Source organism: Alosa sapidissima, chromosome 17 (genome assembly GCF_018492685.1).
Source record: "Alosa sapidissima isolate fAloSap1 chromosome 17, fAloSap1.pri, whole genome shotgun sequence".
In the NCBI taxonomy this organism is placed as follows: Eukaryota; Metazoa; Chordata; class Actinopteri; order Clupeiformes; family Clupeidae; genus Alosa; species Alosa sapidissima.
Genome location: NC_055973.1, coordinates 8,025,175 through 8,052,674, shown reverse-complemented (window position 1 = coordinate 8,052,674; position 27,500 = coordinate 8,025,175). Strand labels below are relative to the sequence as shown.

General features: G+C 43.8%; 2 protein-coding genes across 7 annotated transcripts in view; both read left to right on the top strand.

Moving 5' to 3' along the window:
* Positions 1 to 9,194, top strand: part of ctnnd2a (catenin (cadherin-associated protein), delta 2a) — a 295,331-nt gene extending 286,137 nt beyond the window's left edge. For all 6 annotated transcript variants that reach the window (XM_042068872.1, XM_042068871.1, XM_042068874.1 and 3 more), the window contains 3 exons: positions 4,622 to 4,753; positions 5,293 to 5,369; positions 6,529 to 9,194. In XM_042068872.1, coding sequence (XP_041924806.1) covers positions 4,622 to 4,753; positions 5,293 to 5,369; positions 6,529 to 6,795 — 476 coding nt within the window. In that variant the 3' untranslated portion in view covers positions 6,796 to 9,194. The remainder of the gene's footprint in view (positions 1 to 4,621; positions 4,754 to 5,292; positions 5,370 to 6,528) is intronic.
* Positions 9,195 to 13,701: 4,507 nt separating this feature from the next.
* Positions 13,702 to 27,500, top strand: part of LOC121688404 (death-associated protein) — a 21,260-nt gene continuing 7,461 nt past the window's right edge. The window contains exons 1-3 of the mRNA XM_042067981.1: positions 13,702 to 13,911; positions 14,821 to 14,926; positions 25,208 to 25,250. Coding sequence (XP_041923915.1) covers positions 13,857 to 13,911; positions 14,821 to 14,926; positions 25,208 to 25,250 — 204 coding nt within the window. The 5' untranslated portion in view covers positions 13,702 to 13,856. The remainder of the gene's footprint in view (positions 13,912 to 14,820; positions 14,927 to 25,207; positions 25,251 to 27,500) is intronic.

The window sequence follows — 27,500 nt, the reverse complement described above, 5'->3', positions numbered from 1 at the left end:
AAATCCACACAAGCATATTATTCACTCATGTGCATACACTGGGCATTTGTTTAATCAATATTGATGTGGTTAGACTAGATGCACACACAATGCTCTAGTGAATGGATTGACTCAAAAAGGAAGGCATACTCACAGCTCCACAGCAATGTAATGCTGTTATAACCTGAAATCGGTTCATATTGAACTGGACCGTTGAGGTTTGAGTGATGCCGTAGAGTGTCTAGGCGTGTCCGTCTATATCTCTCTGCTGTCTTGAGCGATTGACCAGATCTGGACAAAGAAAAGCTCCTGATTCGTGGATGACACAGGAGAAGCTGCAGTAGTGTGGAGAATGGAGAGAGAAATGGAGTGTGAGAGACTTAGATCGAGAGATGAGAGGGTACGCAGGGAGACGAAGACAGAGAGATGGGGTGGGATGAGACACAGAGGAGGCTGGTGGGGAAAGAGAGAGAAAGGTGAAGGAGAGAGAGAAAGAGAGAGAGAGAGATGCTGCAGTGGCTGGGGCAGTGGTCTAGTGGGGGCCCAGACCATGGGGGCTTTGGGGGCCTGGGGCGGCACTATGCACCATGCTGATAGAGCTCCTGCTCGCTTCAAACACTCCAGCCAGGGAGCGGGGGAGAGGAGAGAAGAGGGGGGCTGGGCTGATCCGTTTAGGCATTTAGGGGATTGGCAAGAGTGTTCTCTCTTGCTCTCCCCCTCCATCACTGTTTCCATCCCTCCCTCCCTCTCTCCTCTCTTCAGCTCTCTCTCACTCCTTCTTCCTACATCTCCCTCTCTCCCTCCTCTCTCCTTCCATCCCTCTCTCTTCATCTCGGCCTGGCTGTTTGACTGTGTCCTTCCCCCAGCTTTGCCAGCTTCTGCCGAGGTAAACAAATGTGTGTGTGTGTGTGTGTGTGGGTGTGTGGGAAGGGGGGTTGTGTTCTCCTGAGCCACAGTGGTAGCATGGCAGACAGGTGTTTACAGCAGGAGATTTGTGTCGCCTCCGCAGCCCACAGACTCTCAGGCAGATGAAGAAAAAAGAGCCATTCTCATACAGCCAGTGCTACTCAGGATTATGACTTTGCATCTTCGGAAAGAGAACAGTGCCCACAGAATACTAAACCAGTCAGTGCTACTCATACTGTGCATACTACCCATCAACACTACTGTACCACTGTCAGTAGCAAAGAGAGTGGTGTTCAAAGCATACTCAACAGTATTATTTGGGAATTAATACTGAAATGTATTAACACTTTTGTTATAACAATCTATACTTTATTATCTATTTAAGGTGGGCTCTGTATGCATTTTTTACATCTATAATTATTTATAATAACATTAAATTGCATGAGTCAGTGTCTTGCCAGTGTTTTCGTAATGCACCATCAACTTCCTTTGTAATGAGAAAACACTGCTTCATTATGATTGCTCTATCTGCTATCAGTACTAATATAAGGCCTTTTCACACAGAGAACATGCTTCGCACACAAATGATAGCCTAGGGCAAAGAGAATGGACATCTCAACATAAGGATACATTAGAAGATGATGTAAACTTTGTCACACGACGTGATAAGCAGTTCTGGCGCTTAAAAACGCAACGTTCCATTCAGTCATAAATCATTTAAGCGTAGGCCTAGTGCTCGTCATGAAAAGAAAACAGCAGCTTAATATTTTTCAGGTGTTTAACAGTAGGCCTAGGCGCACTGTTAGCAGTTATGCCGAAGGCAGTGAGATTATTAGGCATTGCATCCTGTCACTCTGTTTGGAACATCGCAGTTCGGGTTGATAAGATTCAGTTAATGCGAGTATGGCCTATGGATCGTCTCAAAGTTTGGGACAACCAAACAGCAGTATAGGCAAAGCAAATCCTAATTGTTAGGTTACCATAGCTGTCTTTTCCCTAGGCCTGGGCCTATCGGAAATCGTGACATAAGCACATTGGTTTCTTTTTTCTTTTCTTTCTTGTTAGCGTGTTGGGTAGTGAAACGATCATTTAAAGCAGTACATCATGTGAGCCAGAGCCGATATGGCCAGAGCTGCTGTAGCCTATAGGTATTCTGTCCCACCCAAATTTGCTGAACTACTTGCGAAGTAGCCTATTATCACAGACATCACATGTATCACACGAAAGAGCTTTTTCTCAGCTTTTAAACGATGTTAGTGGTTAGTTGTTGTGATAAACGGTTCGCGAGAAAAGTAACTTTAATTTAATCATATTTTTTGTGCCCGTTTCCCTACCCATTCATCTTGGTGGAATACTTCGCGAACTTTACCTCAACACATGACAAACCATATATCAGAATAAACTGCAGACCTTACCGAACACAAAGGTGTAAAGCAGTGGTCCCCAAACTTTTTCTTCCGAGGGCCAGCTCACTATGCCTGGCTCTAAGAGAGGGCCAGAGACTCGGAGTAGTTACCATAAATAGCTTAGTGCTATGGACAACAGCAGTCTACCTTAGTTCAATATTCCATTACATTTAATTATAGGCTACTGCAATTTAATACCATTGTTAGCTGTGTTTACATTGCAATCATGCCATATCAGTGTTAAATGTAGCTCAAATGAAATAATACTAATAAAAAAATAGCATTCCCAAAAGTATTAGCAGGGAGTCCCAAAAGTGTATTTTATTCAAAATGTGTGAACTCTGAACTCTGTGTCTTTGCATACACAGCTCAAGTTGTGAACAAGCAATATCCTACAAATAATTTGAAGTTCTCAAACTATGAGAGTTTTATGAAGTGCTGGCAAAAACATCTGAAATTACCACTTTCACTCACCTGATGAGAACTTTGTGAATTTGTATGAACATTTGAATGAGTGAATAAAAAATAGAAATAATTATCCCAGAAAGTCCCAGAAATATGACTTGAATAGAAGTTAGTTAGTTATTAACAATGAATTGATAAACTTGTAGAATACTTTGAGCACTGATGCAGTCAGCATAGGCCTCTTACATTGTTTGCAGGTAGGTAGGCCTACATTTCATTCCGTTTTCGATGGCAAACGCGAAACAGCGCCAAAACAACTACCAGTGTACAAAAAGAGTATTACATGTGTACTGTTAAGACTCGCCATAGAGAATGAATGGGGGAAATTACGGAGGTTATAGTTTGACGATGTCGTATTGCCATGCGGGCCAGATGCTATATACCACGGGCATGTTTTGGGGGGCCAACCAAAAATGAGGTGGTGGGCCGTATCCGGCCCGCGGGCCGTAGTTTGGGGACCACTGGTGTAAAGCATGCCCCTACAGTTAGCCATTCCAGAGTAATCAGGTTTTAAATTTGCAGCAATGTCTTTATGCATGTCTCCAACTTTGCGGTTCCTGATGTGTTTAAATTGTTCAATAGGTCTACATGATTTTATAACAGGCCAAATACAAAACAAATGTTACAAATATCGCCTAGATATCTGTAAGCATTACAATCAGAGGATATACATATAGGGCAGACAGACGCTCATGAGTTCATGCTTTGTTTTTTCACTGGATTTTAGGATAGCCTATTATGGCAACTGATTGCATTCCAAGCTACAGTCAACTCTAGCAGGCATTGAATGACTGGAGACTTTGTGAATTTATAGATTGACATAATGTGCTGTCTCTGCTATTGCTGCTTTTGATCAGTTAGATCTATTTGCAATCTCCTGTGGTGGGCTGGACATAGCATCGAAATGCCCGCCCAGATTCCCCTTTCCACCTTGACCCATTCACACTGGTGCCAGAACGAAAACACTCGGCAAAATGTCTAGGGGGCTTGGTAGTAAATTTGGCGAGACACTTTGTCCCACCGTTCCGCCTCGGTCTATGTGAAAGGGACAGTCGTTCCGCGATTCTGGTACATAAGATCGCGGCGATTTCGCCAGTGTGAAAGGGCCTATAGTATACAGTGATTATCGCTTTCCTCTTAAGTCATTATGTTTGTGCTGTAGCAACAATCAATATCTACACACATTATTAACATAAATCTCTTGTTTGTGACCTACACATGGCTAGCCAAGGACTAAGAGCATGTCCCCTGTGATAGTGTTGAAATAAGCATTTGAAGTTGATGTGCAAAGTTGATGTGCATAAGCACTTTTTGAGTGCATGGCACTGCTTGGGGGAGTTTGCTTGTGTTGAGTGTGACTGATTGGAGCTGATGGAATCACCTTCAAACTCATACACCTATCAAACATCCCTAATGGGGACTAATGGATCCACACACACTTCTGTCACCTACACACACCAGTGTGGCCTGAGAGAGAGGGAGGGAGAGAGAGAGAGAGAGAGAGAGAAGAACGGAGGGGGAGAGGAAGAGAAATAAGAAGAGAGAGAAATGAGGGAGAGAGAGAGATGGAGAGGAGAGGGGAAGGTGAAGAGGAAGAATTGAGGAGAGAGAAAAGAGAAAGAGCAGAATGAGAGAGTGAAAAGAGTTGTGGGAGAGCATATGTTTTCTTCTGGATCTAGGCAAAGAAAGAGGGAGAGAGAGAGAAGAAAAAAATCCCCTTGCCAGTGTGTGTGTGTGTGTGTGTGTGTGTGTGTGTGTGTGTGTGTGTGTGTTTGTAAGTGTGTGTGTGTGAGGACTGGTGCCAGGGCTATCTGTCCCGTCACTAATGCCAGCCACTTACTGCCTATTATGTGGGTGATCTGCAGCCAGTGCCCCCGCCTCGCCCCGGGAGATGGTGAGCCTCAAGGAGCGCAAGACCGACTACGAGTCCACTGGCACCAACGCCAGTTACCATGGAAACAAAGGCGAGCACACATCCAGGAAAGACGCCATGGCAGGTAAGCACACGTGTGTGTTGGAGGGGCTGGCAGTCATGTGTAGTCTCCTACAGTTTTGGTCTCAATCTGTTCTTGCCATCATCAGACTGTCCCCACCCTACTCTTTAGACCTCACCTAGCCAGTGCATAGCATAGGGAACTTCACACACAGCTGTCGTGAGACATGGTGTGTATGTAGATGTTGAAATTTGTGACATTGATCATTCATGGCTGATACTTATTTCTCAGATGCCGAGTGACAAGTTTTCATATTGATGAATTTAAACGAGCAAAAAGTGTGCATTAACCCAGGCAGCAGATGACCTTTTTAGTCAAACTTATTGTCTGGCTGTTCTTGTATATGTTCCCTTCAAACCAACTGACAGCTCACTCAAGTTCACGCTGTGAACACTGTGACATATTAATTCCCAGTGAAGGCTGTGGCATTTGCGCTCTTCTTTGTTTTTGAGCTTTCACACAGATCTTTCTCTTTCTCCTTTTCCCTCTCTCTGTCTCTCTCTCTTTTCCTCTCTCTCTCTTTCTCTCATCTCATCTCACAGTGCAAATCTCCTGTGGAACTTCCACGCTGTACCAGAACGCCTACACAGCTTCTAATGAAGAGCTCAAACACAACCAGGTGAGGGGAACAAACAAGCCTTTTTATTTCAGCTCGTCCTGACTCTCCACCAAAAAAAAACCCATCCCAATCTCTTCACATCTTGTACTTTTTTAACGTCTGTCTGTGCTCTGTGCAGAAGCACTGGAGAATGCACCGAGTTCACATCAACCAACCTTTTATGTCACGTTCCAGAAACATTTTGGTGATTATTATCACCCTGCTGTGAATTAATATATAAAAAAAGAAATACTCCGCAGATGCTATGCATCGTTTATGGCATATTATAAATCCGGTCCTGTTTGCGAGGATTTGCATTTTTTGTTTTGAGGGAGCCCATAAAAAAGTCCTCGTTAGTAGATAATAAGTGGGCCAACTGTCTGTCTCTGTCTGTTAGTTAAAGAAAAGGGTCAGATGTTGCTCACAAGACTTTATAGATTCAATTACACCAATGAATTCATGGCTCCATATGCCTACATTCATTTTTATGAAACATCTGGTGGCAACTCTGCTGAGCTCTCCCTGATTTTGGAGCACAAAAAAGCCCCCCCACACACACACACACACACACACACATCAACACACAGAGACTCTGTGTTTGGCAACAGTCTAAGTCGAGGCCTATAATGACTAACTGATTCAACTAAGATGGCTGTTTCTCTTGGCAGCTGCAGGAGGAGGGAAAAGGGAAAGGAGGGGGGGGGGGGGGGGGGGGTCTTCTCTGATAAGCCCTAATCTGGCATAGACTCCTCTCACAGCTGCCACCGATGCCTCGAGCCCGTCTTGCACTTAACACGCATGCACACATACAACCTTTCTATTCTGCTTCCTTTTAGTGGTTTATTGGGTGCTCCAAGTGTCTTAAAAAATTCCATTTTCTAACCCAATCAAAAGTGCCTTCTCATTTTCTCGTATAGTGATATGCAATTTCAGCAGATTCTTGCCAGCTTTGAGTATTAATGTATAGTCTCTCTAATTACTCATGGCTACATTGCTATTAGGCTGTTTGGATAGTAACATTGCTACAACTAGTGACTAGTTTATCTCAGTCTTTTGTTTAGTTTCCATACAACAGCATTGTGCTGACATACAGCATTACCTTGGAGAGCCAGAGGCCAGAGCCAACCTTAGAATAGAAACAGACCCCCACGTTTGACCTCTGACCTCTATGTGTCTCCAGGTTACCGCTGCGCAACCTGCCCCTCAGGAGAGCGTTGTCCGCAAGGACTACGAGACGCTCCCGCCCTTCCAAAACTCCACGCGGAGCTTTGAGGAGGCGTTCCTGGAGGACCAGGTGCACCGTGCCGCACCTGCCGCGGATCTCAGTATGCACCTGGGCCTCAAGTCGACCGGGAATTATGTGGACTTCTACTCTGCCGCCCGGCCCTATAGCGAACTCAACTATGAGACGAGTCACTACCCAGCCTCGCCAGACTCCTGGGTCTAGGGTCTTGGGAGGTTGTGTGTGGGTTTTGTGTGTATGTGTATGTTAGTGTGTTTGTGTGGCCAGGGTCGGGGAATGGTTGTTGGGTGTTTGCGGGTGAGAGATGCTGAGCACAGGACCAATCGACTGGTCTTGACAGGTGGGGAAGGGAGGGGGGGTGGCTGACTGTGCATGTGCATGCCACAAAACATTGTTTGTTGAGTTCAGTTTGTTCAAAGCTGGTTTTCCTGGAGTTTGGGCTTCAAGCCACAGTTTAGAAGTCAAGTGATATCAGTGAGTCTAGATGTGCATGAAGGCAAATCGAGATTTTCAGGAGAGGTGGGAAAGACATGAGCAGATGAGACATAAGAAAAGGCACTTAGTATGAGAGTAGAGTCATGAGGACATCTGTTGACGTAGTGAAGATAAAGAGAGAATGACGTGATGGTAGTACTGCAGCGGAAAAAGTGAGACGAAGCACAAGAAAATGAGTTGTTTACAAGATTGGTGGGAACAGCTTTTCACCGTTTCTTTCTTTTTTTTGTACACCATTCCTTTGAGAGGTGAAATAAGGCTTCATCTTAAACTGATGGAATGTCAATCTGTACAAGAAGGTTCTTCCCCAAGCCTTTTTGCTCTATATTTTTGTCTTTTTAATTTTTGATTTGTACTTTTTTAATTTGTTGATGTAAAGTATTTGGTGTACATTGCAGAGATACAAGTGCATTGTGTATATTACACGGATGCCACGGTCATCCAGTGGCTTTGGACATTGTTTATGGTACAAAAGTAAAGAAAAAAAAGACTTCAAAATATGTATCAATCATCAATGTCCCCTTTCCAGACAAAAGTATGTTTTAACAGCAAGAAGGACATGCATAGCAGTATTGTTTGTTCTGATAATGTGAGTTTGTGGCAACTAAACAAATGTTTGAAGCAGTTCAGAGACAGTTCAAACAGCATCATTCCACCCTCTTTGTTAATGAAGTGCTTTTTCACTGCCTAAAAAATTAGATGTAGATATTTGAAATAGATCCTATTGATTTTCACTTATATCAGATCTTTTTTTTCCTTTCTCTATCAAATGATAGTCTTAAAAGATAATAAATACAAATGTTGGTCATCCATATTGGCATAAAAAAACTCTCTGTTCCACTAGTATCTCAGTTTTTACGTGCTTACACAAGACAATGACTGACATTGTGCCAATTTTTTTTAAACATCTGGATGAGGACTTTGGAAAGTTGTCGAGGCCAGCTGACGTTTCCTTTCCACAACTAGGTATAACCTCTGCACACTGTCACTTATTTTATTTGTTTTAAAATTGTGTTTTAATGCTAAGTAACAGTATGTCTACGCAAACAAAAGGAGAAAAAAAGACAATAACCAGGAGGGCAAAATCTTTAAGAGCTCGATTCCCTCTGAAAGATGTACAAATCTGTCTCTTGTTGTTAGTAAGTGTGTGCTGTATGTTGAACCGTTTTGGAAGAGGTGTCCTTCCCAACAGCCGACTTCTACTGTTTGATTTTCCATGACAAAAACAAAGTGAGGTATTAGACTGCAATGTTAATAGAAAATGAGAATTATATATATAAATACATGCAAATATAAATATACAAATATATATACAAAATTATACATATATAATTTTTATGTGCAGATGTCAGTGTCACCAAAAGCAAATGAGAAGAAGTAAAAAGAGACTTGTGTAAATGCACTCTGTTTATCTCAATCATTCCAAGCGGGAATAGAAAACCAACACTTGAAGATGTTGACCTCCTGGGTTGAGCTGTGCTGCTTTTTTTGTTGAGCTTCATAGATAATCACTCTGGATTTGGACTGTTCTGATGCCAGGACAATAAATAATTCTCAGAAATCTGCATAGCTGTTCTGAACTGATTGCCATCATACAGAAAAAAATGTGAGAATCAACACAACATGTATTGTAAATCTGAACTACAGATATGGGTCACACTTGTAAGAGGATGTGTTACACTTGATATTGTCAACAGAGGTAATGGTGTTGGGGTTAATTGCCTCACACTTTTTATGTCTACAGTGTACCACCATTGGAATCGATCCAAAAGAAACATTTGTGAGTTAATGGTAAGCTTAATGATTATATGCTTTGGCAGTGGCTTGGCACAGAATGTGTATAGCTAAAGAGCCTTTTGAAATGCTATGTTTTTCATGATAACTCATTATCATGAATCGTCACTTATGTCATGTTTTTACTTACATCACTTATTTTGTCTTTAAACATCCAAACATCACATCTGAAAATATAGCATATGGTCATATGCTAAATGTTCTAGCTATTTGTTGCAGGATTGATCAACCTGATTCCATCGTTTGAATGGTCCACTGTTTTTATCTTGTTTCTGGTTGGATGAAATAAAGAGGGTAACCTGTAGATATACACACTCTCCCTATCTGGTCTTACTCTTTCTCAAAATGGTCGGCAGGAATTGATCATGTCTTAAAGTGTGGTTTTAATGTTCTTCTACTGTTATGCATTTACATGTTTTACTTGGGCATTCTATGGCCTTGGTCCTGAAGCATGCTATACTGTAGTTCACAAATCCAGTTTGTTGGCGCACTCCATAAGGATTCCATTCTCTGAACCTGGAAGACCCACCTTAACCAACCCGGTGGAAAGGAAAAGCTTTCAGATTCAACCAGCCTGCCAGTTTACAGTGATCCATCCTGCAACATGAAGAGACGTTGTTATCCGCTCTTAGCTCTGGAGAAGCACTCCTGCTAAGTCCCCTACTGCACACACTGTTCACTTATGACTGCAGGGTCACACACATCTCCAACACTATCATCAAGTTTGCTGATTACACCACCATAATCGTCTGCATCACACACGGAGAAAAGTCTGCCTACAGAGCAGAGGGGGGCAACGTTAACATCATGGTGTCAGGACAACAACCTGCTGTTAGTAAAACCAAGGAGCTGATGTGGAGGAGTCTGTACAGGAGGCTGCAAGGAGGAGAGCAGTACCTTCAATTACATCGGAGGCCAGCAGTGGAGAGACTTCCTTGGGATTATCATCAGCGAGGATCTGAGCTGGTCCCACCAGATAGGTGTAGTCACAAAGGCTGCAAGACAGCGGTATACTTAACAACTTCTACTGCAGTACCATTGAGAGCATCCTAACTGGCAGCATCACAGCATGGTACGGCAACAGCACTGCCCATGACCACAAAGTTTTGCAGGGGGTGGTCAGCTCAGTGCATCACAAGGACTGAGCTACTAACCATCCAGGACCTGCACAGCCAGACAGTATAAGAGTATTTGGACCCGTACCATCCGATTCAGAAACAGTTTTTTATCCACAAACCATCAGGATAATGAACTGTCATTGTGGCAAGAACACTTATTCTGACAATATTTCACTATTAAAAGAGTACACATTCCATATAATCACCCTACACACTTTAGTGTTTAGAGTGACTTACTGTCTGCAGTTTACCATTGCCACTTTAATTACATGTTCTTATATCGTTCTTTTTGCATTTAAGACTTAAATAACTATTTTTTAATATTGTTATTCATTATTTCTATTTAACTTACTCTGTGAAGTTCAGCTGGCGTCTAAGAATTTAATTACTGGTGTATTGATGTGACATCTTTATTACATGTGACAATAAACGTGGACCTGAACTTGAACTACCAGCACGGGCCCCACAAACCCTCAAAGGACCATGGCACAGTGAGGAGGAGCGTGCCACTACTCACCCCTAAGGCCGATTTGTGTAAGAGTGGACATACTCGGCACTTAATATGTCCTCTCTGACCACACCACTCTGTCACCTAGCCTCTGAAAGTGTTACCCGCTGCATCTTTATGACACTGGGGAGTAGATGCCTGCAGCCAAACTACACACACACAGTCGCACAGTATGGTAGTATTTTATTGGCTCTGGTGTTCAACCTCTAAAAAGATATATTGTACAGATGGATATATCACAATTGTCTTTCCATTTAAGGGCATTTGTATTTCTGTCTCCCCTAATGCCCCAATCTCTGTCTGCTGTCAACGTTCAGTCTTATATTGCTCAAGCTCAGCTGAAAAGCTAGACATAAGTAACAAAAGACTTTGCAACTGGTGTCTAAAACATGACATTTAATTAGTTTATAACTGATAAACCTGATGATTTAAAAAAAAAAGTGTTCTGGAAAGATGGCAGATTTCAATGTTGGTTACCCGCATGAATAAACTTCTGCGTTGAAAAGGTGTGAACAGAATCTAGAATGTTGCAAATGAATGTCATCTTTTTTTTTTAATTCTTCAATCAAAAGTACTGTGCGAAAAATCCATCTTGTGGATTTGTTCCCATGCCAGAAAAAATAAAACTAGACAAGTGTTTTTGAAATGATTTAGTTTGTCAGCTCAGATCCATGGAAGCCACAAACTCAATACCTATTTTTAATTTGTACCATACAATTGACATAAACACTCAACTGTTAACTGCAGTGCCATTGTGTGTTTCTTTAGAATTTGATTGGAGATTTTGATGAATACAATAGGGAGACCAAAAGAGACACAGGGAGAGACTTTCTCTCTAAGCTGCAGATTTTCAGTTCGCCTGCAATGCAGCCTCTCATTCAGTGGCCAAGTATTGGTACAGTTGCACTGGATATATGCTCCTATTCACCCAAAATTCCTGCCACTGCCTTGGATGATTATGTATGGTGGTTTTAGTAAAGTTACATTTTCTGTCGAGGGAACTTTGTGTGGTGTGTAAGAAGGTGTGTGAGAGAATAATCTAATGTGGCATGAAAAAGGGTCTTCGGTTTAACAAATGTGATCCATTTGAACTTTGCACAAATACAGCAGGAAGAGGAACTTTCTTCTCCCTCCTCCCTGGCTAACAGCATGGCTGCATGGCTCATCAATGCTCGGGCCGAGCTGGGGATTTGGCGCCTGATCAATTTCCGATTAGACAATGCACAAATGTAATTCAGCCAAGACACTTCAGACCTCCAAAACAGAATTATTCATGGGGAGAACAATCTCATTTGGCCATTTGCTGGAGACATCACATGCCTTATGGCTGTCAGTGTTTGAGATTCGAAGTAATTGTGCGTGTTTGATATTCATTATCATTGTGTAATATCAACGACTATGCTGAGACAAAGAAAAGGCACAAGGCATGCGTTTCTAAACATGGCAGGTCGGAAAAAAAGGGTGTTCAAGTCTGGTAATTCAAGCATCCCTTAATATACTGTATTTATGTTTTTATATTCACATCATGTTATGTTAGCCATAATTATTCAGAGTTATTATTCAATTATTCGCTCAGTCTCATGATCTTTCTGGCATACTTGGGTGCAAGCACGTGCACGCACACACACACACAAACACACACTCACCCACACCACGTGGCCTGTCATAATAATCTCTGCTGCTATGCCATCAGCTCCATAGGAAGAAGTCAAAGTCAGAAGTCAAAATCTTGGGCCTGTCAATATGAAGTTACACTAGCCAGGTCATGTGATAGCAGAGCAGAGTGAAGGGCAGGAATGCTGGGTGTAAAGGAGGTGTTACCTGTCTTCTGTCACTGTCAGCCTGCCTGCCTGGGTCATTTTGAGCATCTTGACAGGACTTTGATGTCCCCATGCTGTTTTCACCAGATCCTTAACTGGCCCCAGAATGGATGCTACTTCAGCCATGTCTGCTCAAGAGGGTAAACCTAAAGATGATGGAAATCTCAGCAAGTACAGAAATACCTTGAGATTAGATAAAGATAAAGACAACTGTCAGTGTGAAGAATGTGTTCACTTCAGGACTGTCCAATTAGTTGCAAAACAAAAATTGCAAAAACAATCTCAGGAGATGAAAAGAATGTTTGGTACTCTCGGTGTGTCTACTGGAAACTATTATATGCTTCAAATGGCTTTGGCTACAGTGAAATTAGATAGGTGCATGTTCATTAAGGGACAAGCCTCCCCTCTAGTGGTCACATGTCACCCGAGCACAAACCACTTCCATCTGTCTTTATTCAGAGTGCTGTGCACGTTTCCATGACAATCTACCCAGTAAAACAGTGTGACTTCCTTTCACGCTTGTCTCCAGAAGAAAATAAGACACTGGGCATGTTAACCAATGCATTTAAACATGGTTGTCTATTGATGTTTACCAAGTCATTAGTTTTGTCGCAAGGACTGGTAAGATGCACAAGCATCTATTGAATTTCTGACTACATTAATTAGATTATTGGTAGGCTACCCCAATACATTGGTGAAATTGAGCAGCAGAAAGCAATTGAACAATTTACTTCACCTTCTGAAGCCTGCTAGGCCCTTTCATGAAAGGAATTTAAATCTCAAGTGTGAATCTTCATCTGAAACATAGCCTACTTGCATATTTAGGATATAATCTCTGTAATACTGGACAAGGATTGGACTGAATAAGTACAGGCCCAGAGTAGAGAAATTGACACTGTGTAGGACCCAGTGCTGTGTGGGATGGGCCTAGTTGGCATTATCATTTATCTACATAGGCTGTGCAAGAATAAGCCAAGCCTATTGCTTATTCATCTCAAAATCAATCAGAAAATCTAAATGGCTATTTCTATTGGCTATATCCTGAACAATCAAATAAAATAACCGTTGCGAAGTTGAATTAGATGTCCGGTTAAAATGTGATGTCTTGTTTCCCTGCCATGTGCAGCTCAGTAGCCTGTGGTCAGGAAAAGGCTCCTAAATGACTAGGCGCTACATGTGCTATGTTGAAACTTGAACTTTAAGTCGATAACTGGATTATAACAAGGCTAATATTACGAAATTACTTCATTCTATGATACTTTGAAACTGCAATATTCATAGAGGGTTTTTTATTCATAAAGTATTTTCCCTACGAGTTAACGTCATATTTCAAGAAGTCTTCCTATTTGTTAGGGAAAGGATCTGTCGTCATCACGTACCGTTGCCAAACAATGAGCAGGAAAAAGCCACGTTGACGACGAAGTCTAGTGAAGTCAGCATTAACGTTACCTTTTGCCTGGGAAACGGGAAAATCACCCCTGAAATATATTGTCTTGGCTTTCTTCTTAACTAATTAGAATAAGAATAGAGATGTCTTCACCTCCTAAAGAGAAAATCGAAACCAAAGCTGGACATCTCCCTGCTGGTATTTCCTTGTATTTTTTTTTCATTAGCTGCTACTGATGAGAAATCACTACTAGTGTAAACATCATTCAAAAACAGCTGGTAATTTGAAGCTAACTAGCTAGCTTGGTAGTTAACTAAGTCTGTGCATGTCTTAATGAGTTGCAGTAGCTGTGTGTCTTGTCAGTACAAGTGAAACATGCAGTCCATCAGGGTCTTAAACGTTACTGGTTATGCCATCTATTTGACAGTAACGTTATAATTGCATGTAGTTAGCTGGCTAACTCAGGCTAACATAGCTGGCTAGCCAAATACTGTTTAGTCTTCATCTACAGAGTGCAGGGTTACAAAGAATACAGTAAATATAAATTGAAATTCAGCGGAGTGACTGCAGTTAGAAATATAATATACTGTCAGAGGTAAATAAGAGTATAGACTAGACGCCAATAGAAAAAAACGGATTACAAATCAAGTTGTGCCAAGTTAAAAAATATGCTCACAATCTTCATTGCATGCGTTTCTGTACATTATATTTGCGTTAGTTAAGATCCATTACCGTTTCTCCTTGACCCGATAAGAAATCAGATAACGGTATGAGTACGAGTACGTGGTCTTAGCATAACTAGGTCATAGCATAGTGGTTATGTGGAGGCGGCGGCCTGAACTTTGGCATCAGGTGTAAGTTGCCTTTTGTGGCACGTTAACAACACAGTTTGACCACATCCAAACACATCTAGTTACGTTGGTTTACAAGATCAAGAAAATACTATTACATGTTTATTGTAATAACCCCGTGTTTCAAAATGCATTAGAGTGGTGGTGGAGCTCCTGTGTTTGTACATGGATTAGGCTAGGCTTTAACATCAGTAAGATATACAACACCAATATCATAAAGCTAAAAGCTTCTAATCACATTCTTTTCATCTCACAGTGAAAGTGGGAGGTATGAGGGTGGTTCAAAAGCACCAGGCCGCTGGTGAACCAGCTCCACCAGAGAAGAAGGAAGACAACGACGATGAAGAATACGTCAGCAGCAGGTAGGAATGCTGACGCTGACCTGACCATGTGGAACCGCACACTGTAGAGCTCTTCCATCCATCCATCTCTCTCTCTCTCTCTGTCTCTCTCACGCACTCATTCACTCACATATACTTATTCCTTTTCTCACTCATTCTGTCAACTACTTTCACTTGCTACGACCTTGGCCTTTCTCTTTATCTTTAAGTTTTCAGTTCACCATATAATTTCATTCTCATGTGATTTTTTTTCTCATCATAAAGCCATGGTTCATTTTGTGTCAGATCAGATGAGGCTGTTTATGCACCATTTCATATTTTGTTTAGACCTTGTCTATATTGTGAATGTGATCCAAAGCCTGTAAAATATTTCTGCTTAAATCCTATGTCTTTATATTCTTTCAGCCCCTGATATTATTTCAGTTTGACAGCCTGACAAACACATTATTTGCAAAGCAATGTTTGGCCATTAATATCTTTAAAAGCATTGTCCATAGTCAGGCCAAACTTTGGAGGAAGACAAACATGTTCTCAGTATGACCAAACTATTAAAGTTTGTATGGCAAGCTCATTGATTTTCTACAAGGCCCTATATTTGAAAAGAAAGTGACATAAAGAGTATGATGAACGACGAATGGTATCAATTTTTTTTTTCTTTAAATACATGTTTTTTATTAACATGCCAATATCTGAGCTCTCTTGAAGAGTGTAAATTGTTTCCCAACTTTTTGGGAAATAAGTTTATATTCCGTCAACCCGTTTAATGAGAGGATACATACCCTTCTCTTCCCTGTGCATGCAATAACCTACTGTAGTCTGACACCCTTTTAGCTAATAGCTAGCTATAGGCTAACTGATTTAACCCACTCGATTTGGATTAAAGTGTTTACTGAATGAGTCTTGTGAATGAGGTGATGATATATTATTTATATAACCAAACCATCTTTCCAGCAAAGGGCATGTTTTCAGAGAATGTTCAGCCGGCATTGCATACCATATTTGGATATCTTCCTAGGCAGTGTGCTTTACAGATGAGCCATACCACCAGGCAGTCAGGGCTAGCATGGCTGCCTCTGCATTGACAGTGACAGGTGCGCTAGGCGGGTCCTTCACCAGAATTGTTAATGTGCTTTCCAGTGGTAGCACAGTGAGAGCGGAGGGCTACGTTGTGTAAGTGAAACAGGTGAGCTTTTCCCAGGGGCCCCTCCGTCACGTGGGCCAACAGAGGCACTAGGTGCCGAGCTCAAAGGAGCGCCCATCTGGCGCGGTTGCGTAGCTCTCACCAGCCCTGTCGCTGCTTTTGAGTTGGATGGGGCGGAGTGGGTGGTGTTTTTTTTTTCTTCTTTTTTTTTCTCCTCTCTTTTTGAAACAGGAACGTCGCTGACGGTCCCGCCGCACTGTGACTTGAAAAGCTCCATCTGGCTGTCACACTCTGTAGAGGGATGGAATGAGGATTGTGGTGGTAGTCTAGCCTTGTGGAGTTGCACAAACTTTGCTCTCCAAAATGGTTGCAGTTTTGGCAGGATCCCCAGATAGTTGCATTGCAGTCTAGTGCATTTTTTTTTAGAAGTAGAGCTATGGAGTGAATGAGTAAGAACTTCTGCTTTATTTTCCTAAAGGAAAGTCAAAACCATGCACCATGTTTTGGTTATGGTCATGGGTGTGTCCCTTTGTGGATGAGTAGAAAGAAAGGTTTCCTTCTTCTCTTCTCTTTTCTTCTCTTGTCTTATAGAACAGGAATCAGCATTTTCTAGCACAATACCATATTCTGTGTTCTTTTCTCACTACAGCAGTCTACAAAAGTTCAGACTACCTGTTTTTTTTATTGCTCTCAGTTTTTTCTTCTTTTTATTGTTCTGTGCCCCAGAAAGTCCCTAACAGCACTTTCCCTCTGCCACTAAGGTTGGCTGGGCTATATAGCTACATGTGGATGCTGAAGAATGTAGATACATGTAGTCAAGAATATGTTTGTGTGTATGTGTGTGTTTGTGTGTGAGGCTGGTGAGGTGTCCACAGAATTAGACTTTTCCAGGAAAGGTGGTTTCAGCTTTAACCCCCCACCCATCCACCTCCATATGCCCTCCACCCCACGTTAGCCACCACTCCCTCTCACCCAAACCTGCGAGGCTTTAATATCCCATCAGTTCGAGCGGACAGCTGATTGCTGATGGCCATCTCCCGCTGAGTGCTGCCGCAGGTGCAGGGCCTTATCAGTGTGCGTGGGCCGCCCGCCTGCACGCCCGTCCTCTCCACTTTCAGCTCACTCCGCAACGCTCCTTTCCTCTCCTCTCCACGTGGTGCCGGCATCACCGCTGCAGGAGATCACGATAGCTATCAGTGGCTGAGCTAAGGGAGATGACGCTTTAGCCTATTTTTTTCCACCCTCCATCTCTCTCTCTCTCTCTCTCTCTCTCTCTCTCTCTCTCTCTCTCTCTCTCTCTGCAGATGGTGACAGGTTTAAAGCAGGGCCTCAAGGTGTGCAGGATTACCCCCATAGGGGGAAAGGCTTCATCTTAAAAGCCCAAATCCACCACAAACACACACACACACTCTCTCTCTCTCACACACACACACACGCACACACACACACACACACACACGCCCAAGTGTGTGGCTTAGTGTATGTGGGGCTTGTGCTTGAAAAGTTGGAGGGGAAGAGGTAGTGACGTGGCCAACAGCCTAATGCTACACTATTCCGTTTTCATTTAGATTCGAAACACTTTTGTTATGTTTGCGCCTCTTGTCTACACTACTCCAGCATTTTGGACCTCCTGAAATGAACCGATTTGAAAACTCTGTCGGCTGTGTGTTCAGGTAACATGTGGACAGGTAACATCTGCAAACATCTGAAAATGATGACTCAACGTTCCCTTTCTGATTGGACCTTGTCAGCCTGGTGTTTCTTGACTCCCCATAACTCATTTTGACTTTCACTACTAGGCTTACAGCAATTGAATACATAAATGCAACATGGAGAATGAAATGCAAGCTTTACTAGCCTTGCTGTTTTTAGTAGCATTCTGTAGTGCAGTCCAATTCAGTTGCGACATTGTATTCGTAAATGGGTCATTTGCAGTCTTGTGATCTGCCCTTCAGGTGTCCCCCAATCACTGACTGGGTGTCCAATGCCAATGTCCAATGTCAATGTCCAATGTCACAATACGCTATCATTTTGTGGTTAAATCCCTTTATAGTGCTAGTATTTTAGTCGATTTCACAAAGTGTTTTGTGCTTTCTAAATTGCCTGATCTTGGAATCACATATACACAATGGGAAGCATAGCTGTTAGTGTGATATTAGGATATAAATAAACAAACATATTGTATCCAGTAATAAACACTGAAGTCACCAATTTCCCAGCCTAGTTATGTATCTGCCAAATACGCTAGGCTGTGGTGATGCAGACAGTTCTCAAATTATGTGGGCCAGGTGATGGAATGTTTTCCTTTTCTGAAATTTTAAACCGGATATGTGGTGACTGTCTAGGCTACCCTGTTGTCAAGGATGAAATTAAAAAAAAAACATTGTGCAAAAAACAAAATGTTACCTACTCCAGATTGCAGGAAGCAAACAGACAGGTAATTATTATGTTTAATTTGGCAGGTATAAACTGAAATGATCATGTCACATGTGCCAGAGCTGCAGCCAGGTTTCTCTCTCTCTCTCTCTCTCTCTCTCTCTCTCTCTCTCTGTCTCTGTCTCTCTCACACACACACACACAAACACATACATACCCACCATTATATCCCCCTATTGCTACTATCATTTCATGTCCACCATAATATTAGTTTTTGGGATGATTGTCATGAAATGCCGGATAGGTAGAACCGTCTGCAGCACCTCATCCAGCCACCAGCCCCATCATCTCCTTATCCCTCAGCCCCTCTGTCCCCCAGCTGAGGAGCCTGGTGTGAGCGCTAAGCAGGTGGCTTCAGCTAGAAAAATTGCACATTTGTTGCAGCTAGTCAAGCGGGCTCGTCTGGGGAGCGCCTGTCAAGTGCAATTTGGGCTGTGTGAATGGACGTGGATGGGGAGGGGGGGGGGGTTGCAGTGAGAGAGATGCCTCCTGAGAGAGGGAAGGCGATGTGATGTGCTGAGGATGAACTCACCGCGTGCCCACAGAAGTGGAATCCCCCATCCCCCACCCACAGCGCACACACACACACACACACACCCCGCACCATCCCCAGATTCAACCCCCATCCCCTCCCACCACCACTTCCCCATGGGTCTCCCTCCAGTGGTTCCCACAGAATTGAATTCTATTTGTGGTGGTAGGTTTGCAGAATTAACTAGAATGCAACAGTTTTTAACAAATTAGCACAGCGTGGTTATGATGCTAACCAGATTTAAGCACAATTTAGCACAACCTGGAAAATCATTGTGTGGTGGTCAATGCTGATATTGTGGTGGGCCGCCACAAATAAGTCAATGTATGGGGAACACTGCCCTCTCATCTCCATTTTCCTGCCTGACTGCCGTCATTCTCTCAGGCTCTGTGAAGCGGCTGTGAGTGGGAGCTATGGGACGGTCCACCCGGCTGCTGATGGCACAGCGCTAGGGGGCATTCACTCATGTAATGAGTTGCCCTCGGAGGCAGGCAGGTAGGGGAGGTCAAGTCAGAAGGCAGAATGAGCCTACCTCATCGCGGGGCCGCACCGGACGCTCATTCTAGTTCCGAGCATGGGTCGCGGTCCTGGGGTGGCTGTCGGAGCGATATCACCAAGTGATAGAGAGGGCCCAGCCCGTCCTCTTCCCTCTCATTTCGGCCCCTAATGGAGGTCAGGAATTGGGGTGTCGCAGGGAATCTCCCCTGTGTCGTACCACCCCCGCCACCCAATTAGAGTTTCCCCTGCTGGCTGTGAGTGGATGAGGGAGGGAGGGATGGACAGAAGACGTCAGCCTGCCAGAGCAGGCTGTCAAACATACATGGAACAAGTCACAGGAAGGTTCAATCCACTCCAGATGGTCACTGAATCAATCTAGTGGACATTGTTCCCCATCACCTTAGACACAATGTGTGTGTGTGTGCACGCGTGTGTGTATGTGTTGCTAATGGTGATATGCCCTTGGTATGCTTTCTTCATAACTCCTGCTTTGACACACATCCTCTTTAGATTTTGGAATAAAGTAGCAACCATGCAGGTTGTGTCGCAGCTTCACTTGTGTGAGCACCTTAAATACTCCTCAGAAGATTTTGTGAATGGGGTGTATTTCCGCAGGACCGCAGTAGGTAGGAGTCTTCACTCCATGCTGCTCTGTCATTCATGAGGAGCAAAGGTGATGCTCACTGTTCTAGAACACTGGACTAGAACACCCCGCAGTTCTACCTCAGACGCTAAACTGAAGACTTGATCTGTCACACGGGGCTTAGGGTGTGACAGGAAGGTGAAACGGAGAACAAAAAAAAAACAGTGGGCCACAGTGAGTTGTTTTGGTATCTTATTTTTAGACTGTCAAGCGCCAAGGAGCTGACTGCATCATTTTAGAATGTGTGAATATGGTTTAAAATGTATGCATGGTTTTGTTGCTGTTGGCAACTCCCCACACAGCATCAAGCTTAGTTCATTAGCACAAGTGTCTTTTGCCTCTTTTTCATCTGTCAATCAAAGGTACATTGCCTTTGTGGGAAACATATAGTCATTTGTCAGGACCTGTCAAAGCTGGTTTCTTACCTTGGCAAACAAGTTTTTGGGTGATGTTAAGGTCTTTATTGCCTAATCTGGCTGGCACCTCACCAAATCCTGCTCGTCCTCAGGTTAACCTGTCACACACAGATAGAATTGCTGATAGCAAAAACCTGTTCTGGCCCAGTTTTGGCCCAGATCCTGCAGACTGCCACACTCTGTATTATATCCCTATTCCACAGTGTGCTGCCATTGAGGTAGCAGCCTTTGTATGCACTCAGGTGAGCTCCAATTCAGTTTGGAGAGCCCAAATCCCCGAGGTGTGAATGAGAGCCTGTTTTGATTATTTGTGCTTTCCTGGCAGTTGCACATTGCAGCCATTCCGTCTCTGTCTGCTTTCGTCCTTCTCTCGCTTCACTCTCACTGCCTCCATCTTTCTTTCTCTCCATCTCTTTTTCTCTCAATCTTTCTTTCTCACCCTCTCTTTCTCCCTCCTTCACTCCATCAGTAAATAAAAAGCAACGCCGAGCAGTTTCCATGGCGACAGATGGCAGCCGGAGGATGTCAGTGCTGCTTTGTTAATTGCCCTCAATCGTATCGCTCCCCTTAGCTCTGCCCAAGGGGTGTATGGCGTGGAAACTTACCAACCCCCACCCCCCCACCCCCCCCACACACACACACACACACACCACTTCCTCCTCTCCTCTTTGCTCTCCTCAGTTCCCCCATCTTTCCACCCCCCCCCTCCTTACCCACATTCCCTCTCTCCCTCTCAAGGCTCTCCCTCTTTCCTTCCCTCGCTTCGTTTGCCCTGTGCTCCTAGTCACTGCCGCTCCAAGATAGCGCTCGAAGGAAGAGAAGAAACGGCTTCTTTCAGATGGCTCGGCAGCACCAGCGCTGAGAGGACTATTAATGACCGCCCTTAGAGCCTGAGGCCACACGCCTCTCATTCAGCCGCTCCGCTCGGCATAATATACACCCGCTCCTCCAAACATCACCACAAGGCCGTCACAAACAGGCTGAGCCGCGGGGACCCGGAGCCCCAACGTCTTACAGCACAGCTCAGCTCAGCTCAGGCTCACTGCCTGGCAGCCAGGCGAGGCGGAGTGGAACGGGTCGCTTTGATTTGAGTTCTCGGGTTTATTCGCCACATTTGAAAATACTACTTTTCGGAGTCGGGAGTGTGAGTCATGGTAATGTCCTTCAGCAGGCTCTCTCTCTCTCTCTCTCTGTGTGTGTGTGTGTGTGTGTGTTTGTTTGTTTCAGCCTGCTTCTTCTCAGGCTCGCTACTGCCCTCTACAGGTCTCCAGTAGTACTGCGCCATTCCAGAATCTCACAAGTGGTGAATGCTGTGTCAGATTGAACTAAACGTCCCATACATCTTCTTAAACTGAACTGTATATACTGTAGCCTCTATGTCCTTGTTTTCCCATCAGGCACATTCTTATTACCAACACACACAGCCTGTAAATCTTTAATGAGTCGCTGTGCTACTACACACTGCTTTACCTGTACTGTTGAGGAAGTCTGAAATCATGCTGTGTTATTCTAGGGATCTCAGGGGATTGAGACTGCATGCACTCACACTTATTCAACTCTTGCAGCAGAGAGAGAAAGGGAGGAGAAGGAGGGGATGAAGGAAGAGAGAAAGGGAGGGAGGAAGAAAGTTATTAGAGTGTTTGTAGAGCTAGCTGCAGTCTTGTCATGGATTTGCACGTGTCTGAAGCGCGACCTCACTGTGACATGTTGGGACAGAACACACGAGTGACTGCTCCGGAGATCAGGATGGCACTACCCAGATGAAACCGATCTAATATTTGTGTCTCAGGGGATAGGGGGCAACCTCTTTGAGATTTACTGCGCAAACAGGAAAAAAAGAGAGAGGGAGAGAGAGAGAGAGAGATGGTTGGAAAAAAAGGAAAAGACGTTTTAATCCAAGATTACCCAGCTCTCTCGTTAAAAAGCCTCGACTGCATGGAGAGTTTCCATCAGCGAGAGTGGCACTCCGTGGTTCCTCGCGGGATTATCTGCTCCTGCCAAGCCTCTCCCAGCTATCTTTGGCCCAGCCGCACCTGGCCTCAGCACCGGGGAGCCGGCCAACACTGCCCCACGCCACCAGGAACATCTCTGCAACCTGTCAACACACTGACCTGGTCACGTTTCCATTGTCCGCAGGGTCAAATAACAACGCAGATGCTGCTAAAGGAATATTTTAGTTTGCCCTTGTTCCAATATTTAGCTTAAACATACAAGTAATAATTTTGAGAATTGTTTTCTCAAAGAGATGGGTGAAAATGACTACACTGATTATGAATTAGTGAAGGATAGATAAAAAAGTTGCTGCTTTTGAAACAAAATGCCGGTAAAAAGTCCTTACATCCCACTAGATAATATGGTTTCATATAAGTTTCTAAATTAAAAATATATGATTGTCTTTCTGGAGGAAGAGGTCTTTTATATTTACCTACAGTTCCCGTTGCCATTGTGGTTGCAAAATTAGCTCTCTTTGAAGAATAAATTCCACTTGAAGAACTTTTTTCTTCTGCTAGACAAGCTCATTTTTCTTGTCAAGGTCAATTATCACTCTTGACCCTTAGCCTTTAGCTGTTCAGCTGTGCCGTCGCTTCAAGGAGCATTTTCTTTTGAAAATAGATGAGAGTCATTTCTGAGCTTGACAGGGCCAGTCGCCTGCAGGCAAATTTCGCTCTGAAAAACTCGGGTGGCAGCAAGCAACATGATGTCCCCCTGGATGTGTGTGTGTGTGTGTGTGAGAGTGTTTCTTTTTCTTTCTCTGTTTTTTCCTTGGCCACTTTGTACCCTGCCTGAAGCCTGAAGCACCTGCTGGGGCCATTTGTCCCAGCCTTCACATGCGCTTTCTCTCCCTCTTTTCCGGACTCACACCTCATGAGTCTCCTCCCACGCACTGACGATAACACCACTCCAGCTTTCGCCAAGCCAATTTGGATAAATACAAGCAGACACTGTCTCCCAACATGATGTATTTTAGTATCAATAAATGACCTCTGTTATCGCACCCCTGCCCTCTCCTCCCTCTCATAGCTCACAATTACCTTCTTTCAGGGCCGCAAATGGGATTCCTTGTCGATGTAGTTTTTGAAATTAAACCAATTACTCCCAATAACTCTGCTATCAGCGGCTGTCTGATGGATAGGCTGACATTTTCTGCTGGCGGAATACATTACTGATAACTTTAGCTGAGGGCGCTAGCCCGCTATCATTAGCATGCTGTCCAAATGTAATGTTATTTACCACTATGCATGCAAATAGGCTCTCCGTCCCATTCACACTGATGGATGGTGAGAGCCCCCCCCCCCACCGCTCTCTGCCGGCGCTGTCAAATGTTTGATTATGGTTTACGCCATGCTCTGGCAGCCATCTTAACATGATTTCTTGACCTTTGTGAGAAAGCCAGCCATGAGAGCTCTCTCTGTCTCTCTGTCTTGGTCTCTCTCTCTCTCTGTCTCTCTCTGTCTCTCTCTTTCTCTTTCTCTCACTCTCTCTCTCTCTCTCTCTCTCTCTCTCTCTCTCTCTCTCTCTCTCTCTCTCTCTCTCTCTCTCTCCATCCCTCCCTGGCCAGTAGCTTTTAGTAACACCTCCATTCAGTTTGCTGTTGGTTGAGGCCATCATGCAGAGAATGGCTCTGCCAGGCAGCTGTCGAGTAGAGGCAAGCAGAATTGGCCCTCTTACACTCAACAGCCCTGAATCAATATGGAGCATTTGTGTCCTCAGCCCCTGTCTGTGTGCCCTAGTTTGTGTCCTCTCCTTTCACAAAGATGGGGCCGTGTAGTTTGGGCCGTTTGGTGGCCAATGGGGTCATACGTGTGTGTGTGTGTGTGTGTGTGTGTGTGTGTGTGTGTGTGTGTGTGTGTGTATGTGTGTGTGTGTGTCGGTCTTCTCTCCCTCCTCGGCTGTGGTGGGTGTGTGTGTTCTTGGCTGTCTGTGACGGTTAGAGCCAAGGCAGCTACAGGAGCAGTGCTTCAGTGGGACGTTTGTTTCCTCTCTCACTGAGCGCCATCTTGCCACACACCGCCAAACACACACACACACACACACACCGACACACACACTCCACTTCCTCAGGCTTCTCTGAATCTCTCTGAGCCTTCCTGACTGCAATTATATCAAAGAATGGCCTGGAGTGTCTTTCCTCTGCGTCGCTCCTCTGTTCCTGTCCTGGGTTTACACTTCCTGGATTTGTTTGCGGGGGTGGCCCATTGGGGGGGGGGGGGGGGGGGGGGTTCAGTTATACCTGTCCCCTAACTTACATCGCACACATGCATTTTTCATCAGGCTGAGGTGCCAGTGCTCCGCAGACCTGCTCTGAAACGCCTGTGCTTTCATTGAGGAGTTTCAGGGCATAATGGCTGTTTACACAGTACATACTGTATAATGGGGCAGAACAGCTTTGGAACAGCTCTGATGTTTTCGTAAGGTTTGTGGAAAAACAGATCATTTACTCCTATTGAAAAGCACCGACGTTGGAAAGTTTGCCACTGTGGAAGGATCATATTTGTTTTATTATATGTCCAAATATCATGCATTAATGATGCACCTCTTGTTGTTTGTTCTAACTTTCTTCTTTCCTTCTCTCTCTCTCTCTCTCTCTCTCTCTCTCTCTCTCTCTCTCTCTCTCTCTCTCTCTCTCTGTTTATAGTCCACCAAAGCCAACGGTTGTCATCTCAGGAGTAGTTGCCAAGGTAAGACCCCTCCCCCTAAACACTTTTGTATTTGTATTGTTTACTAATGTGGTGGCCTCTTAAGCATGCTGTGAGTTGTTTCATAGTCATTATTTCAGAATATCGTGTAGGGATCGACCGATATATCGGCTGGCCGATATATTGGGCCGATATTTACGTTTTTTACGCGTATCGGCATCGCCGATAAACGGCTGCGTTCGCCGATAGTTTTTTCCCCGCATTATTTACATACAGGCGTCCAAAGACTCTGCTCTGTGTTGCTGGAGAAGCTGCAATTCATGTGCAGACTGTCCCTCCCCCACAAGCAGAGTGCTGAAAGCCTGATAAAATTTAAACTTTCAAAGCATCTTTTAACTGTTTGACTTAGCTGAAATATTGCCATACACTTTGAAGGTGGAAGCAAGTTTGTGGGTCCAAATGGAAAACGCGAGTGACAGATAGATAGGTACTTTATTTAATGCTTACTGCCTCATTTATAGAACTGCTTGCCATTGTATTTAGGGAGCTGCAAATAGCTAAGTTGTAGGCTAGGCTAGCGGTAGCTGTTACAAACACTGGTCATTAAGTAATGCCAACGTTGTTCTGTGGTATTTGTGGGAGTTTTATTCAGCGACCACCTGGCTGAGTGTTGGACGCGTGTGGTGTGTGTGTGTGTGTCTCCTTCCCTGAATGCCTCTTCTATAAAACTGCTTGCCATTGTATTTAGGGAGCTGTAAATAGCTAAGTTGTAGGCTATCCTTATGCTTGCGGTAGCTGTTACGAACACCGGTCAATCATATGATTAAGTAATGCCGACGTTGTTCCGTGATATTTGTGGGAGTTTTATTCAGCGACCACCTGGCTGAGTTGTGGTGTGTGCGTCTCCCTCCCCTTCTCCCTTCGAGCTGGGCGGAGTTGCCATCGCAGTGATGTAAGAGCTTTAATAATGAGAGACGTGTTATATGTAGTTGACTATTAATTCATGTTAACGTTTACCATGTACCAGACATACCATGTATGCCTTACTTGTTTAGAGCCGTTTGCTAACGTTATCATTATCAATCCAGTTCAATAGTGGTTTGTCAGCTACCAAACAGAAGTTTGTGTGTGCATCTGAGACACACGCATCACAGCGATATGAGAGTGCTGCGCTACCTGAAGAACAGATTTTAAAACTTTGAGAGATATGTTGTATACCTTTTGACGTTGATGCCGTTTAGAACAGAAACATCTGACACCACGTTATTTTCTTCTGCTGATTTATGTTCTGTGGTTGACAAATCTTGCAGCTTTATTTAGAAAAATATAGACATAGAAAAATTGAAACCATGGAGTCTTAAATTACAAATCAAGCACTTTATTTCAATAGCTACTTTTCAGGCTTATTGTTTTCTTAAATTATTTAAATGTGTTGACAAAGGACATTTTGTGATGACCTGAATTATGTCTTATAGTCAGCAAGCAATGCATCATCAAGGCTGTAAGATGTTGATGAAAGCATTTTGCACAGTTAACCATATCCAGTGCACCCATCCATAAGTTCAATAAATGTTCCTTTTTTAAATTTAGACTTATAACATTTGTTATCATCATTTGTGTAATTAGTGTCATTTGTATGATGTAAATTGAGGGAGCAAAATAAAAGCAGTATCGGCTCCAAATATCGGCTCAAGAAAATCGGCAGCCTGTATCGGTCATCGGCTAAGGCTGATGGAAAAAAATCGGTATCGGCACTAAAAAATCCATATCGGTCGATCCCTAATATCGTGTTACCCCAGTCTATGGTCAAAACAAAAACAATCGTTTGTTACAGAAATGGCAGTGTGCTCACCACTGCGTCGATCAATAAATACAATATCACCCCCTAATAACAGACCAAGAGGCCCCAGTCCATTTGGTCATCAGTGTTTATGTTTATAGAATCATCATTATGAATCATGTTTATAGGGCTCCAGGTCCAAGTGAAATATGGGCCCTTGAGCGTGCTGTCCGGGGCCCCATGCCTGCAGCTGGCGCGCTTCTCTGACCCGCTTCTCCTCTCACATCAGCCAGCTGATTACTCAGGTGGAAGAAAGAGAAAGGGATCAAAGGAGAAGGAAAAAGACGCGAAAGAAAGGGTCGATGTTGTTGAATAGTGTATGAGAGAGAGAGAGACAAGAGAGAGAGAGAGAGAGAGAGAGAGAGAGAGAGAGAGAGAGAGAGAGAGAGAGCGAGACACACAGAGAAAGAGACAGAGAGAGAGAGAGAGAGAGGGGATGAAAGAGACATGTT